Source organism: Aythya ferina (genome assembly GCF_964211825.1).
Source record: "Aythya ferina genome assembly, chromosome: 19".
NCBI lineage: Eukaryota > Metazoa > Chordata > Aves > Anseriformes > Anatidae > Aythya > Aythya ferina.
In genome coordinates, this window is record NC_140309.1 from 9,792,927 (window position 1) to 9,809,734 (window position 16,808).

At 40.8% G+C, this 16,808-nt stretch overlaps 1 protein-coding gene across 2 annotated transcripts in view; it reads right to left on the minus strand.

Moving 5' to 3' along the window:
* The window catches only part of TRIM37 (tripartite motif containing 37), a 30,099-nt gene that overhangs the window by 2,724 nt on the left and 10,567 nt on the right, over positions 1-16,808 (minus strand). The window contains exons 10-25 of one of the 2 annotated variants that reach the window (XM_084493426.1): positions 15,705-15,755; positions 15,193-15,274; positions 13,509-13,585; positions 12,800-12,979; positions 12,018-12,132; positions 11,580-11,792; positions 11,061-11,197; positions 10,284-10,381; positions 9,322-9,522; positions 7,160-7,471; positions 5,510-5,638; positions 4,821-5,016; positions 4,086-4,204; positions 2,306-2,458; positions 1,433-1,517; positions 313-998 (exon numbers count right to left, since the gene is read on the minus strand). In XM_084493426.1, coding sequence (XP_084349552.1) covers positions 995-998; positions 1,433-1,517; positions 2,306-2,458; positions 4,086-4,204; positions 4,821-5,016; positions 5,510-5,638; positions 7,160-7,471; positions 9,322-9,522; positions 10,284-10,381; positions 11,061-11,197; positions 11,580-11,792; positions 12,018-12,132; positions 12,800-12,979; positions 13,509-13,585; positions 15,193-15,274; positions 15,705-15,755 — 2,152 coding nt within the window. In that variant the 3' untranslated portion in view covers positions 313-994. Of the gene's footprint in view, positions 1-312; positions 999-1,432; positions 1,518-2,305; positions 2,459-4,085; positions 4,205-4,820; positions 5,017-5,509; positions 5,639-7,159; positions 7,472-9,321; positions 9,523-10,283; positions 10,382-11,060; positions 11,198-11,579; positions 11,793-12,017; positions 12,133-12,799; positions 12,980-13,508; positions 13,586-15,192; positions 15,275-15,704; positions 15,756-16,808 lie in introns of those variants that run through there. The other variant, XM_084493425.1, reaches the window with a different exon arrangement.

Genomic DNA, 16,808 nt, shown 5'->3' on the forward strand with positions numbered 1-16,808 from the left:
CTTCCTGCATAAAGAGCAAGTCAGGTAAAAGCCATAGATCCTCCTCGCTTCCTATCTGAATGTGTAAGATTTAAATAGTTGGTCTGGCTTCCCTCAACACAGCTTTAAAATTCCCTGTGGATTTCCTGATTTACTTGGTGAAAGGGGCTTAAAAGAAGCGACAGCTGTACAGCGGAAGAAAGTTCTCCTATATTCAGGCAGGCATGATACCAACTCAGTACTAAAGAGCAAGTCAAGCTTGGTGACAGTGTTCTGCTTATCTTAACAGACAGCCTGTACCCTTTTACATATTTACACATGAACATCTAGAACTTCACACCAGATTTCAACATTCATTTTATTAACAAAGTGCAAACAGTTTTAAACTATGAGTTGTACAGCACTTACACTGCGGAACACTCACATGAAAATGAATGCCAGTAGTCAGCTGAGACAAGGACAACTATCACATAAATTCATGCTTTTTCACTAACCAGTTATTCAGCTTTCATCATAGCTTCACAAGTAGTTTAGCAGCTCAAAATGCAATGCACAGTGGCAAAAAGTTTGGCAATGTGTTCGGTTGGTCCACAGCACAGTCTGCGGAAAACAACTTCTGTGCCAGCTACTTTACCCCAACTCTCGAGCCACTGCAGCAGTGGCAGTCAGTAGTCTCAGTCAGTTCAGACCGTTTAAAACGAGGACATTTGTGCATTGGCTGTTACTCCAATGACACAAGAGGACAGCCTGAAACAGGGCTCCAGCACATTTTGGACATTTTTTCAGAGCATCTGAAGCTGGCAGAGCCAGCAGGAACGCAACCTTTATAATAAGCCTTTAAAGGTCATTTTGCCCCAGTAACAGGTTTAAGATGACTGCAGAAGAACCACACAATGGTATTGACAGAATGGAGTGCACACAAAACCATCAACAGCCTCGGACTAAGCTCCAGTGAATAAATGCACCTCTTCCCAGGAACACGAGCCAGCGAGTCTTCAGGCCCCGAGCCAGTTCTCTATCTGGTTCAAAGAAAGTCAGCTTTCATTGAAAACCCTTGTTCTGGGACAGTTTCAAGGCTTCAACAAATACAACCTGGTAATTCAAAGTTCTGTGCTGGGTACTGAAACCCCATTTATTGGTGATTATGTAAGCATGCAAAAACTCAGGCAGTCCTTCCTTAGCAGTGTAATTTTTAAAGGCTGCCCTAAAAATGCAGATCACTGAACAGCCCTGAGGAGCCAAGTTAGCCACACAGACCAGGAGCTCACCTGTCTGCTCTACCTCTCCTGGGGGCAGGCTGTGGTGCATTAGGCTGCACAAACACCCTTCTGTCTACCTGAAGGAAGATGAACATTTCCTCTAATCTCTGCAGCTCGAGGGGCAGTACAGGAAAGGTGCATCCCCAGGGATCTGGTCACCTCAGGAGCTAGCTAAGGCAAACAGTTAGAATTACCTGGTGTTGTCTTCTCCATTAACAAAGCTGAGATCATCAGGACTGACTTGATCACCCTCTGGGAACGCTGAGCACCGCTCTGAGACTGAAAACAAACAAAAAAAAACTTTACCAGGCAAGCAATCAGAACAGAGAGAGTTAATGTTCCATCACTTGCAAGTGCTGTTCTGTTGTACTTCATCCCTAACATACTGGTACACGATGTGATCGACACTGCTAGGACTGCCATAGGGTTTTAAATTAAAGATAACTTTAGTCAAGCACAGATACGAGCAAAGTTTTTATTATTCCGATGAGTTGCAAAGATTTAATGCCTGCTGCAGACACACAGCAAAGCTGTAAACTAATTACTGGGCTGAGTCGTTAGGCCATCCTGCTAATGCACAGTGAGGTGCTTATTCAGGCCCAAATCAGCTCCAACCAGCATCAGATGTCACCTTACAGGTTTTCATTTGATCAGAAGGTTAAAGCTTTTCAGAAAGATACGAAATGAGTTTTTAAAATTACACTGAAGTGCTCAAAGCACACTCCTGCCAATTAAGATGCAAATCCATGTCTCAGGCAGTGGTTACCTCCCTGAAGGTAGCCTACTTACGGTGCCAGTGCTGGTGCACAGGGAGTTCCAATTCAGAAGAACTGGAGCTATGGGTTTTCCAACACTTCCCCTGGGAGATTCACCTAAACTGACTTCTCAAGGCTAGTGAGAGTTCCCCTCTTCTGTTTTGATCTGCTTTTAATTAGGATCCCAGGAGAGGAGTTCCAAATCTTATTGGCTCTTACTCATGCTTTAATACCTCTACGGCACCATCACCACCCCTGCTTCAGCAGCAGCGCTGAGGCAGACTCACAAGACGCGAACACGACCAGTTCTACCTTCACTGGAGGACTGCACAGAAAAGGCATGGTTAAACCCCTCCGACGTAGAGGTGGCATCCTCCTGCTCTTCGTTTTCTGTGTCACATTCAATGTCACTATCACTGCTCATTCCTGGCAGGAGGTGAAGGACATGCTTCTGACATGCCCCACCTACAAAAAAAATAAACAAACAAAAGCAAAAGTGGTGGCAGTAAGATCTCTGTAGCTACAGCATTAAACTTTCTTCACATGTTAGAGTTATCAATATCAAATACCAAGAGCTGGCAGGAGAACAAGGGCGAAAGAGCATCTTTTGAGCTAATGTATTTACCAAGGCACTAAGGAATTTGACAAAACAGCGGGGACCAGCTTTGAAAACATCCTAATTGTGCAGCGCAGCTTAGCTTGAGAGGAGCAGTTCCAGCAAGCCACCAGCTGAGTGCAGACTCAGGTTCCTTCCTGTTCAGCTGCACTCTCTGCCAGCTGCTCTATCTACCTCTGCAAGTAGGACAGAAAATACAGGTGGATTCTTTAACAGTTAAGGGATAGTGTGACCCTCTACACAGATACATCTACCATATCCTTCAAGCGGCAATACTCTATGTAATCTATTGAAGTCTCGCACACAAAACTATGCCTTTCCTTCAAAAAGGAACCAGAGCTATTGATGATATTCAAGGTGGCTTCTTTTGTTTTGCCACAACTCGGGAGTACACTGGTATCAAAATCCTCCCTTTTATACTGTTCTGTAGCTGACCAAAAGGGTTTGTTCTGCTCTTTTACTTCTCCAGAGTTGATAGTCATTGCTAAGAGAAAGCAAGTAGTTAAGTGAGATGCCAACTCTACTGTAGTTTTTCCTCCAAAAGGAAAAAAAATAGTAATATTTGTTTCCTGGGGTTTTTAACAATGAAGTATTTTAGTTCTTAAAACATTTTCCTATTAGACTCTCTGCTATAATAGGAGAACTGCGGGAGCACATCACGATCACGCTGCAGTGACTAAGAGCAGAAATTCAGTTTTGTCACTGAGAGACCTTCTGTAAATGCCAACTCCTACACAATATTGCACACTGCAGATAGAGATGGATGCTGGCACCTTAATATAGGCTTTGCGCTACAATTCAGTCATTGAAATTCAAATTAGTGCAGGGGTGGAAGGCAGGAGAGTTTTAGCAAGATAAGAAAAAAAACTCTTCTACGTGGACTTTCAAAAAGAAAGGCAATAATATTTTTTTCCAGCATGGAAAGGATGCAGGAAGGGAGGGGGAAAAGTTTCCTCTAAGTCTCTAAGGAAACTGGCTTACGTACCACAACACCCAATACAAACGAAACACTGGAGGGATTCTAGTGTGATGTGGAGGTAGTTACCACTGTGGCTTGTTCCTGAAAGCTTAACTTAACAGTCAAGGTCACTCACTATTAGTTTAATTAGATAAGAAATTATCTACATGGCCACAAAAACAAACAGCAAAGCAAAAGACCCAGAGGCATATCAAGAGGTAGAAAAAAAAACAAGCAGTAGTCCAGAGACATAGGTGGCACCTTGCAACCTCATCTGCTAGCTCTCCACGTTCCTGTTGTACCATAACATCACTATTACTCCACAGAGAGCAGTAGCACGGAGATGTTCCTTCCTCATTTAGATTTATACAACAGCTGCCAAACGTTATAGTGAAGTTCAACACCCACAGACACAGGTGATTTTTTCTTCCCTTCAAGCTATTTCCATTACAGAAATGAACAACCACAGACTGGACGAGGGACAACGCTGCATTTGCCCTGTACAACATCCAATTTACCTTCTTCTGGCCCCGCTGAAGCGCCTTCAGAAAGCACGCCCTGCAGTTCACCAGTTTCAGCGTTGTTTTCCAGACTACCTGACTGTGTTCCCTCAGTGCGATATCCTTTAGAGTTTGACCTTGGCAAAGAATTTAGGAGAAACACAGAAACATACATTAGAAATTCAGCTTTAATCCAGCTACGGAAACAGCTCCTTTTAGTGCATCATCTAGTTTTACTCCTTGTTTCAAGTCATTTCCACTTAAACTTCCAGCTTTAACTAATTTAGAAGTATTTAAAATCTGAAAACCTAAACCCCAAAGTTTGTATTTTCAAAATAATTGTAATCTTTAGTACTTTTAGAAAATGCACTTAACCCTCTGAGATGTGTTACTGAACTATTATGAAACTACTGAAAAACAGAGTCCCAGTGAAGAGTGTTCTCTTAAATGAGGAAACCCAAAGTAGCAACCCTCAGTTAGATGATATTTTGGAACGACTTGTGGGAAAAAAGCCTTTCAAATGAAAGTAGCAGACTACCTTAGCGGACAATTAAGAAAGAAAAGATGACCTATACTCTAGTTATAAAACAAAAAACTGATCTCCATAGGGAACAGCAGCAACCAAGTAAACTTCAAAGTAATTTCACTTCCATGTTCCAAGCACTTGGGATAGTGGATTGGCATTTTTTCTAGATCAGAAAAAGGAAGAAAGAAAGAGACAAGGAAAGGGAGGGGAAAAAAAAAAGTCCTTACCCTAGAGCAATGAGAGCACCAGCTTTTCTGGTCTTCTCTACAGCAGTTAAGCCATTTAAGCCAGAAACTCCCACATCAGAATCTGAAACTTCACAAGGTCTTTCCTCTGCCTTAGGCAGAGCCTCAGCAGCATTACTGCTGGCCAGGGGCCTGGGACAGTGGTGCCGACTGCTTGACTTTGAACTCCCTAGGCCACCTGAGAAAAGAGGGAGAGAAGCTCAAAGCACATCCACTTTTGTTTTAACTGGATGCTTAACTGTATTTCATTTCAATCACGGAAACGCAGCATAAAACCCAGGAGCAGCAACACTCTACAATTCTTCCAGTCACACACATTGGGATTTTTCTTGAATTCCCTTTAAGTCAAATCACAATTTAAGCTTGTTCAGTATTTTGTCATCTATGATTTTCGCTGTAAAGGTAACCCCTGAAAATGTCTTCAGAGGGACCAGAAGCAATATCTAACACATACATCTATGCTCCATCGACAAGTCAGCTGTGTGGCACTGTTCCACAGCTGACCACTTATCTAGGGTCTACACAGGTACAGTAACATTTAAAGGATTTGAGAACAGATCCAGCCAAGTCTCAGGCAAACTTCGGTTGCCAATCAAAGGGACTTTTTGAAAAGCTTTTGCACAACACATGCTAAGATGCAATGCACCACACAAGTTCAGATGACTGCTTACCCTCAGAAGTTTGAATGTCTCCCTTTAGCCGAAGGTTGCTTTCCCCGCAGTCCATAGCTCTTCGTAAAGACAGACTCCCTGCTGCTCCAGAGCGAATAGGCTTGGGGGAGTTACTTTTCTTACTCGCAGCTGCGAACACAGTTTAAGATGTGACAAAGATTCAATCAAACTGCTACAGTATTCTGCATTCCTGCTTGTTTTAAGTGGTTAACAAGCAATGAGACAAATCGAGTTCAACTCCCTAACCCGCACACGACTCCTTCCACGCCCTTCCTGTCAAAGACGTGGTCTAGAACAAAGCTGAAGTAACTAGGGATAAGGCCGAGCATACACCAGAAATGCCTGCTTGCCTTCCAGTGAGAGATCCTTCAGGAAGCGATCACTCAGATGGCTTCAGCCATCGTACTCCAGCATGGAAGTGTAAAGGATACGGACAGCCAAAACCATCTCTCAGCTCTTACGTTTAAAGCCCAAGGTCACTGACGACCTCAAATGCTAGACTGGTGTCAGGTTATGGGACTCGCACCATCCGTAACTTCCCAAATTCCCTGTTCCCTGACCGTGAGTCAGTGTGATTCATGGTACAGAAACTCATCTAGGTATAGGAATGGAGTGGCAACTGGAACAGCAAAACACTAAGTTTTACTGTCACCACATCCCATAGAAGTGAAGAATTTAAGCTTCAATGCAAGTCAGAAGATTGCTCCAGTTTTACAGAACAATGTATGCCCATTCTTCTAGTTCTGCTGCATAGTGAAGGGACTTCCTCCTGCCTTAACAGTCTTTGAAAGGTGAAGCATTTGCTAAGGAAAGAGGTAGCACTAAAAGCCACACAACACACAAATGCTAGCATTTCCAAAGGTGTGGCTTGATTCTTCTGTGGCTTACTAATGGTGCAATTTAAGGCTCCTAACTAAGATGCAATTCTATCCTCAATGAGCACCAGAGAAGAAATTTTCTGCTCTGTGGAAGTGATGAAATGCAGGGTAGAACTTGGCTGGAGCTGCCAAAGCCCTTTTTTGCAGGTCAGTGTTGAAAGGAACAGAGAAGAACAGGACTATTATATCAGCTCTTCAGTCCACTCAGACATTTGTAATAGATTTCTTACTCGCCTTGGCTCCAAAAAGACGAGCAGTAACTTGAATCAAAACTCAGAATGCTGGAAAATCATCTGTCCCAGGCAACAGGGAAGTGAGAGAAGACTGAACCATCTGTGCCTTTATTAAGGTCATCAGCAACTTGCACAGTCTTTGTGCTGGTACTTGAAAAATTCCACACTGGCTTACACCAGTGACACCTACCAGGATTCAGTGACAGTACCTGAAGAGACAGACACAGGCACCTCTTTGAAAGAGGTCACCTTTCAAAAGGCAAAGTCTCTCCACAAGCATCACGAAACATCAATTCATAGATGATCTAGAGCAGCATTCACCAAGAAACGACCTTCAGCTAGAATTAGTTCAATACTGCATTAAACTTCAGAACTTTCTCACTGTAGGTGTACTACTCATTCGGGACTAAAAATTTTAGATTTTAAATTTATGTATTCTTGAGTATGAATAACTACAAAAAGGTCTATTTCCAGGTGCCTGGATACATAAACCACCTATCCAAGTGACATTTACATCCCTCCCTTCTCTGAGCACTTACAATTCCTTATGTAACAACTGGTAACTGAAGACTTGGTCAGTAGTTCCATTCCTATTTCTTGCAGCTTGCTGCAGCTGTCTGTTCCACAGGCAGCTAAAGCACCTTGCTCAATGGAGAAGAAGTTGGGCTGCCCATCGCATGAGCCAGCATTGCTGCTTCTTACTTCTGATAGCTGGTTCTTCACATCAGACATCTTGCTTCGTACTTCAGCCATCTGAGTTTTAAGTCTCTTCAGCATCTTCAGGTCAGGCGGCACACGCCACATCGCCTGGTGTCTCCGCTGATCTCGATCTTTTAGAGAATACGATGATGCTTCACCAAGGGGAAAAGTTAAAGAACACAACAGGTAAGTAAAACAGTTCTCAAATAAAAACAGGTATCTATTTTTTTTTTTTTTAACAGCTACAAGGATTCTACATTCTGCACTACTATAAAACAATGGATACAAACACTTCCTTCTGTACACTATAGCACCACAGTATTTAGGATGCTAGCACTGCATCACTACTGGGACAGCAGATTGCTGTTCTCTCCCTGCCATAGCAGAAGGGCCCAGAACTTGTTCTATGGAGGAATGAAGACCCCGATACTATGACATGAATTCTGACGACAACCCTGTATTGCCAGACAAGCAAGTCTGGTTGCTAGTTAAAACATCAGATTTGTTAAATGTTTTTATAAAATGCGTTAAATACCTGTATAAGATTCTCAAACCACCACCATTTCATGCTAACACACAGAACTCAAATCTGAAACTAGGGAAGGAATTCCCCTCGGTACCTAACATGACAACATCAGGTCAAAGAGCTAACACCTGAGTATGCCTGTGTGCTGCTTAGCTGGAATTAGATCAACTTTAATGTCTGAGTGCTACAGTCTATAGATATTTCATTGCAAATTCAGCTGGTTCAGAGCACTGCACCTTGCACTGCAAAGCCAAGTGGCTCTTGGAAACCTTCATTTTAGGAGGTGAAGTTCAGCAAACTCTACACGTAACAGCAGCTTTCTCCTATTTGGATGACTTGAATAAGCTCTGGGAACAGTCAAACCTTAAGGGTACCTCAGCAGAGCAGGTAATTTCAGCTGTGTAACCAGGAGCTTAAGACCAAGAACCCACTCAATACAGCAGCAGAGCTTAATCTTGCTCAAGTACTACAGCCCAAAACGCAGTGCCTCCTCTTAAGGTCCTTTTGTCTAGGCCTTTTCCAGGCAAAGCAGAGCTCAGACACACAGCCCACACGCTGCCTCCTCTTTCGTACTAGTGGAATTGACCTCCATTTTTGGAGAGATGGATTACCATCAGTAATAACCACAGGTGCCAGAGCTGCCAGGTATCTTGCTTTTGCTGCACATGAACTTAATTGCTGTTTTCAGATGAAGGGTCCCACACAAACTGAAAGCACTCTTATCATAATCTTCAATTATTTAAATAGCATCACATTACTTCCTCCTGACATTCTGATCCATTTTTCTTCCCTAAGTGCTTACGTGGGCTCTTTCTGAGCTGTTGGTTTTTAGTGTTTTCTAGCCAACATTCCTTTGCCCTCTGCTTGTGTTTCCAGCTTTGCTGCTACATACATCTTTCTAGTTCCAAGTGCCTTTTTTTCATATAGAAGTAAATTCCTGGATTTCTTTTCTTGTTAGTACACACTGCGCTCCTGGTACTCTAAACCATCAAATGTACAAATTGTGTGAAGCAAGAGGTGTAACTGCTTTCTGAGCAGATAGCTGTTTTGTGTTATTTTGACTTTCAATGCTAACCTCTTCTACAAAAGGGCCTTTCATTCATCTCCCACAGCAGCTTTCAAAGAAACTGCACGAACTGCATCACTGCTATGTTGCTACACAAACCAGCCAGCCACTTCAGTCCCATCCCCCAAGAACAGACGCGAAGACCCTCCTCGATAGACACTGCTGTTTTCAGTTGAGTCATCTGGCATTCTCAAGCTGAGGTCAACCATTAAGACAAAGAAAACGTCAGAGCAGGCAGTAAGATACAGCATACTGATGAGCACAGAGGAGGATGTGAAAGTCTAGCTATCAGTGAGAACTGCCTGTCATTATTCTTCACCCACTCCTCAAACCTGCTTCTAACTCTGGAACTGCATTCTCAGATATTTCCAGGTTGCAATTAGATTATTTGAGACGTGACGTGCAGTTACCTCTGTTCTGTAGAAGAGAGGCAGGTGGACGTGGCTGAAGGCCCCAGAGGTTTTCCATACCATTTCTGTCTTTTAGATCCAACAAGTGGATTAAAATCAAGGGATCAATATCTAGTAAACTGCTACTGGCTGTTGAGCCTAGGACACCTCCTCCCCGCCTTGAAGGTCTTCCACTTGCACTGGTGTAGCCATGGCTGGTACCTAAGAAAGAGTTATGGACAAAAAGTATTTCATTTCATCTATTTTATGTATACCTCTTAATAGATTGAAAATGTTAATTAACAAATCAATACAAAGATTATTCTGAAGGCATGCACATAAACTTTATAGCTTATTCCCTCTCCCCATTAGCCACTGCAGCATAAATTCCACTTCTGGTGAATGCCACCCCTGATCTGTGGTCATCTCTGCCATAAATACGTATATATTCGACATCTCAGGATCTTGTTAACCTATGGCTCACCTTTCCATTATTACAATTAAAGAACAGAAATAATTAAATAATTATCACAATTAAAATATATTTCTGCTTGACTTGTAAAGATTTTTCACTTCATTCATTCCATGTAGTTTAGGTTTTACAGAGCACTAAAATCCAGGTGAATGTATCACATGTTCAGAGGCCACAGAGACATTAGTTAGAAATTGCTTGGCAATCTAATTTTGATTGAAATGGAAGGGTTTTCAAAGAGGCACAGAGATCTCCCTTCTAACTTACGCACCGTTTTTAAATGAGCACATTCTAAAGATTCCCCCCGCCTTTTTTTTTTTTTTTTTTTTTAACTGAACCAATGAGACGTTTCTGCCACACTGCAATAATCAGTACAAACTACATGATGCAGCATTTCCAAAAATAGAAATGCCCGCAGAACACACAGCTTGGTGTTGCTTCCAAGAAGAGCAGGGGAAGAAACCCAGCAGCGTTTTGCATAAATGGGAATTCTGAAGGCTGTTTTTCATACCTGACGCTCCAGGAGTAGCAGCAGCTGCTGCATCCTCCATGAGATCTCCTTCTTCCAACTCCATATTATTACTGTATTCCACGTCATTTTCTCCAGACCTCAGGTGATGATTGGGGTGGAAAAGGGAGAATGCAATTAATTATTATCTTCTGGCAGCCCCATTTAAACGTTATGGCACATACCACTGAGAAAAACACGAAGCACTGTAAATAGTATCTTCTGCATCCCCAGCCACACAAATTAAATAAGTAAAAGTGTCACAGACATCTAGATTGTAAAATCTCATCCTGCAAACATCTGTATCAGTATGTGTTACAACACGTTTTCGTGTTTTAATGAAGATTTTAGGATTTGGCATCACATCAGCTAAGAAATTTAAATTCTCTAGTTTTAGTTAACTACCTGTCCTTATCATCACTCTCCTACCTCCATGCACACCACGTTCTAATACCAAGCCTCTATCTCATTAGTGTTGATCAGTATAGAAACAGGTTTCTTGGCGTTCTGGGAAAGAACTTTTACAGAGTCAGAGGTAGAAAATGTTACAAAAAATAGAAAGGAGACCAGAAAGAAAAGAACTAGCTGTCTGAAAATTCAATGTGTAAGATTAACTGTACCAGTTCATGTTGTTTCCAGTACAGGAAACATCCCTCAGGTTGCACTGACTCCCACATACACCGTAACAGCAATATATCAAATGAGTCAGTTTCCACTAGAACAGGATGATTACCACTGGGAGACACAGTGATGATCCCAGAGGCACTTTAAGTTACTCACATAGTTTCTTCATCAATATCATTTTCTTCAGTGTTACTAGTTGCAGTCGAACTAGCTGAAGAGCTGCTACCGTCGAGGTGGTTCACCTCATCTTCTCCAGCAAGATCTACATCCAAATCACCATCAGAGAGTTCATGCTAGAAATAACAGAACAAAAAGGAACATTTCACTCACACCTTAATGCATTTACCAAAACACACAAAGAGAAATCCTATCTCCACAGAGGTGTCACACAATCATAGAAAAATTAAGAGGGTTTTGAAAGCAAAACTAAAAGCTGGTAACAAACAGGAAAGTTGGATTTTTCAGCTGCAGCTGGGAAACCTTCTTGTGGTAGGATCATGTAGCTCTGTTCCAGAACACCTGTCATCTCTTACTACCTCTCAAGTTTGTTATCTCCTATTTCCACACAGACACTTATAAATCTAATTTACAACTCAGAAGTTCACTTACGTTTCTACTGCTATCCTAGCATAAAAAGCTACACAGAAAAGCAGGCAGAAGAGAGACAATTCCTACATTAAAGTCTTCATGCTGGATCTTCTCTTCATCCTCCTCCTTGCTGTCTCGTGCTAATCCTGGCGCAGCAACATTCTCAAGTAGTACTTCAGTGCTTTGTCCAGACTTCTTTGATCTTGTTTCTGGACTATCATCGTTCTGGGGACTAAGATGGGTGTCTGGAGGTGAAATGCCTCGTGATTTCTGAGTCCGGGAAAGTTCAATCGCAAGCCTCTTAAATAATAGAAGAATACACAAAAGTGCACATAGAAGACTACAATGGAGCAGCATCATCAAGTTATTTTGTTGACTTGCATATATCATATTTTAATAATGACAATATCAAAGCACCAATAGCTACCCAAGTACACAAAATCATCCAATGTGAACTTTGTAACCTAAACCAGTTCACTGATGGTCAATAAAAGGTGATTTTACAGCAATAAATATCCCACTTACTTCTTTGAGATTATTTATTTGTTGGATATAACTTGTCTGAGCTGCTTCCAACTGAGCAATATACCAGTGTTGATCCCGACACTTTTGGAAAAAGGTTGGTGAGCGCACCTGAAACCTTCAAAACAACATTTGTCAGAAAACTGAAACTCTTCCAAGTCTGAAAAGCCATGCATAAGTCCATCAGGCAAGCTGGAATCTAGTCTGTTCGGTGTATTTCATCACAACATGTACTTCTATACTCAGTATCCTGAATGCACTGACTGGTAACAGGATGCATTTTGTAGCTGAAGCAGTTACAGAAGAGGTAGCTATCTTCACAAGCCAAACAATCAGAATTAACATTATACAAAGCATTTAACAGTAGCAAGAGTAGGACTTTGCAGATGCATCTGAAGTAGGCAAAGCTTCTATATTTGTCACAACATTGCTGTTTCTATTGGCAGCATTAGTTGCCTTACATTACAGGCTTCCTTCATGCCCAAAGTTCTCCCATGCTCACTACACTCCAAGGGAAAGAATATACCTTTTTCTTCTGAGTTACCTACAGATCTCCAACCAAGGCATATTAAAGTCAAGGACAGCTACTTCTCAAATGAATATTTGAACTTTTCTCAACTCCCTTAAGCTTTAAAGGAACAAGTTTGCTAATGACAGTGAAATCTATTCATGACAAAACATGTCACAGTTATTTTAAATTCAACTACTTAATCGTTTCCTACTACAGAAGTATGATACTTTATGAAATAATAGCAGAAAAAACTACACTAAGTTGTCGTTCATACCTTAGGATCACAGTGTCATTCTGTCTGTTCAGATAGCCTTCATTAGCTAGCAAGTCTAGACGAAAGAATCTGTTGTAACCCCAGCATTCTCCAACTTCAAAATCAGAAGCAAACTCTCTAATTATGTTTTTAGTGGGATCATTGGTGGACTGGTGAACCATTTCTACACGGTACTCGTACCTGCACAGAGGAAGATCACAGATTAATAATACCAAAGCAAAGAGACATCAGAATAGCTGAATGTGTCAAGTTTAAGAGAACTGTACTTCCTGGGAAGTTGGCACGTCCAGCTGAAAAGGTGACTCAGTTGTAAAATGTTATTGAAAATTTACATAAACACTACTGGGGAAGGAAGGTAGTAGAAGGGAGCAGTCCGTCAGACCAACTCTAAGTCTGTGACTAAATACCAGGAGACACATACTCCCCTCTGTTGCTTAGCCAGCTTGTTTTCTATCTTAAGTAAGGCACTGAGTAGCATCTTGAAAATACTATCTTCAGGCACGATTCAAAGCTCAGACAACATGAATCTCACTGTCAACACTGACTGCATCAGTCCCTAGCAACACTACAGGACTTCAGGTCATTCTTTTCCAACCTCTCCAGATGCTCTGCCAACAGAAGAAGAAACAAACAAAAAACACAAACCAACCCAACCAACAAAAAATACACCCAACCACAACAGGGCTGTTCTTACTGCTGGTATGCTTACTTGGAAGTCTCTGGCAGTCCAGCTGACAGCTCCAAGAACACAGACAGGTAGTAGCCCCGTACCACTCCATTTCCATCCTTGAAAAATAGAAAATTAGGAGAAGATAAATTGGTTAAAAAAAAGCTAAAGCCAAACAAACCTCACCTGTACACTCCCCACTCTTCAAGGCTCAGAAAACAGTTTCAGAAAACAGCTTCATTCATATTTTCAGCAGTAGGCTACTCTGTATGCTACAGTTCTGCTTTTTTTTCCTTCTGTGACCAAGAGCTCACCCTGCAATCTGAATCAACATAGAGCTTGCATCTAGAAGTGCATACACACTCCAGTATTTGTATCACTGATAAAACTCCAAACAGAGCTTTAGTTACTTTATTAATATTTTACGAGTTCAAATAAGTGGCAGACTGAATAGACAAATATTTGTCAACATACCAAAAAAAAAAAAAAAATATATTAACGTAGCATTGAAAAAGCAGTAAAAAAAGCTCATCAGTTTAGTAGATATCTTGTTTTCCCTCAAGCCCTCAACATGAAAACAGCTCAAGTTAAACATTAGTTCTGAAATGCTTCACGTAAAACTGTATTTCAAAGCCACTTCCTTTTTGAAATGAGAGAATAGTACTTTTTTCTTTAAAAAAAAAAAAAAAAAAACATGCAACATGAGAAGTTAGGTCAGTTAACAGAGGAACCATATTAGAATCACCAGAAATCAAGAAAAATTATGGCAAAATTTCCATCACACTCACCTCAATCAAGGATGAAGAATGGTTCAACTTCAATCCTCTAGGTTGAAGAAATATTTCAACTTACCACTTGAAAATTAATTTTAATGTCTTTTGACAGCACACCTTACGTAGTCAATCCTGAATTTACAGTGCTCTGAAAACTTACACAGGAGTCCACCTCTGCACTGCTAGAATACAGTTCTGTACCTACGTGACCTTAACAGTTCTCTGAAGATGCCACTCAAATGACTGATAAAAAAAAAACACCAACTTGTACTCCACCATCAAACTTACGGAGATATTTCTCCAAACATTTCTGCAGTCAGAACTTCCTGGAAGCACTGACCAGAACAGTGGAGTAAAATAGATTACACCTTACAGGTTAACGCTCCAACACTGACAAAGATTGCTTCACAAGTCTGAACACTCAACCCGCTGAACGGACGACAGTACAATACGTACATTTTAACATCAGCATTTGAGAACAGTGCACACAGAAAAACAGATTCCCCTTCGACTAATACTCTGTCCTCCTCCCAGCTTCACAAGTAAGTATTGTTCATAAACACGAATCTGTAAATTAATCTAGACTTCAGCTTGTTTTTTGTTGTTCTTTTAATTCGAACTAAGAAATATCTACAAGAAACACTCAAAGACAAGAAGAGTAAAACCAACTATTATAGTTCCTATGGCATATGACACATTCTAATTGCTTTTACATTAACCAGATTAACTTTAACAAGAATGTTCATGATGGATATCTGGAAGCAGAGAGGGAACACTTCAATGGCTGATGATTAAAACTCTGCAGCCTTAAGTTTTTTTCCATACAGCTCTTTATATACAATATCTCCTCTCTTGAAGAAGAAACTATCTGATATTTCCCTACAGGAGAAGCAAAAGCACACTGCCTAAGAGTTTTAGGCTGGATAACAATTTTAGTTGAAAATGTAACTCACTGGGTAAACTTTTAACCTCCAACAAAGTCCTGACACTTGAAGAGGTGGACTGTAAACAGGATCTGCTCGCTGACGCAACGTACTATTGAGAAAGGAGAAAAAACATTTGCTATAGGGACAAAGCAAAACCCTCCATGAAATAGTAAGCTGCACATACACTTGCACTCTTAACACTGTAGAGCCATCCTTCATGCTGCACAGAGTGTGCCTGCATGAGGCCCATGCAAAATGTGCAGTGCCCTTAAGAATATGTATTCCTTGCAAAGTTATTCAATATTTTGAAAAAAGAAAACTAAGTAGTTTGTCTTTATCATGAAAAACCTTTTATCTATCTGTTTAGCTACGGTTAATTGCTATTCACCTGGTAAATAACGAGATTTTGACTAAATTCATACAGCTTAGTTCATATCTAACAATATTCAGTAAAGATTATTCAGTGTTTTAAAGAATACTACATGTTAGCAGAAGCAGCTTCCTGATAGTCACAGAAATTTCTTAAGATACAATCTTACCTGAAGTTTTCCAGTACAAAGGTAGTTGAGTCATAGGCTGGGACCAATTCACTGAGAGGAAAAAATACATTAGAACATGATGAATAACATGACATTAAAAAGTCCAACTTCTGGAATTTTCAGAAGCATTTCATATGATTTAGGTCACTAGCACCACTGAGATTCACCAGGACTACGCTGGGTTATTTCAGCACTTTTGAAGAATCCGTTCATAAGCCATTCTCCCCTGCACCTCTCCATGTGATACTGCACATCAAATCAAGTATTTTATGTTACAAAGAAAAAGCAGCTGAAAGTATTTAAAGATAGTTAAGAGGATTTACCCTTTTACCTGTTATGCCTAGTAATCTGTTAATAAGAGTGAATTTTTAACATAAAATTCCCTGATAGCTCTAGAAGGATGAACCTACTGCATGGCCAGAAATACAAAGCTTAAATGGTTCATGTTTCAGAGCCGTACATACCTTACTGCCACTGGAAAATGAATATTCAGCTTTAAACTCTCCTCAGATGGTACTTCATTTTTTTCAGAATACACTTCAAGACAATAGCTTTGAGATTTCATTTAAAAGCAAGCTAAACTGGTATTTGCTAAAGAACACAAGTGGATTTGAGGGGTTCTTTTAAGGTCTCTCATGCTCGCAATTTTATGGAGACAATTTGCAGACAGCTATCCTAAACCCACAGACTTCTTCAGAATCCAGCATTAACAGCACTCTTTTTACAAAGAAGAATTGTGTTAGGAAGTGATTTTAGCTATATATTCTGAATTAAGGTGACCTGCAGAGGCATCTCATGAGAGCCTTGCAATTATATGCTGAACGACCCCAATAATAAGAGAAAAAGGACAAATCGGTAAGCTAAGTGTCAAAGAAAAAAAGTCTAGTCAGCTGGAACCCACTGTTCGGACTCCTCAGTTGAGACCACAGACTTATGAAATAAGCCCTGTTGGAACAGAAAAGCCTTCTTGAGGCATACGCTACTAAAAGAAATTAAACAGCTTGACATTTTGGGCATATAAACCCAGAACCCAGCTCAGTCAGAGATAACAGGTTTAACACTGAGAAAATGACAGAACCCCACTATTGCTGCCACAGCTTACAA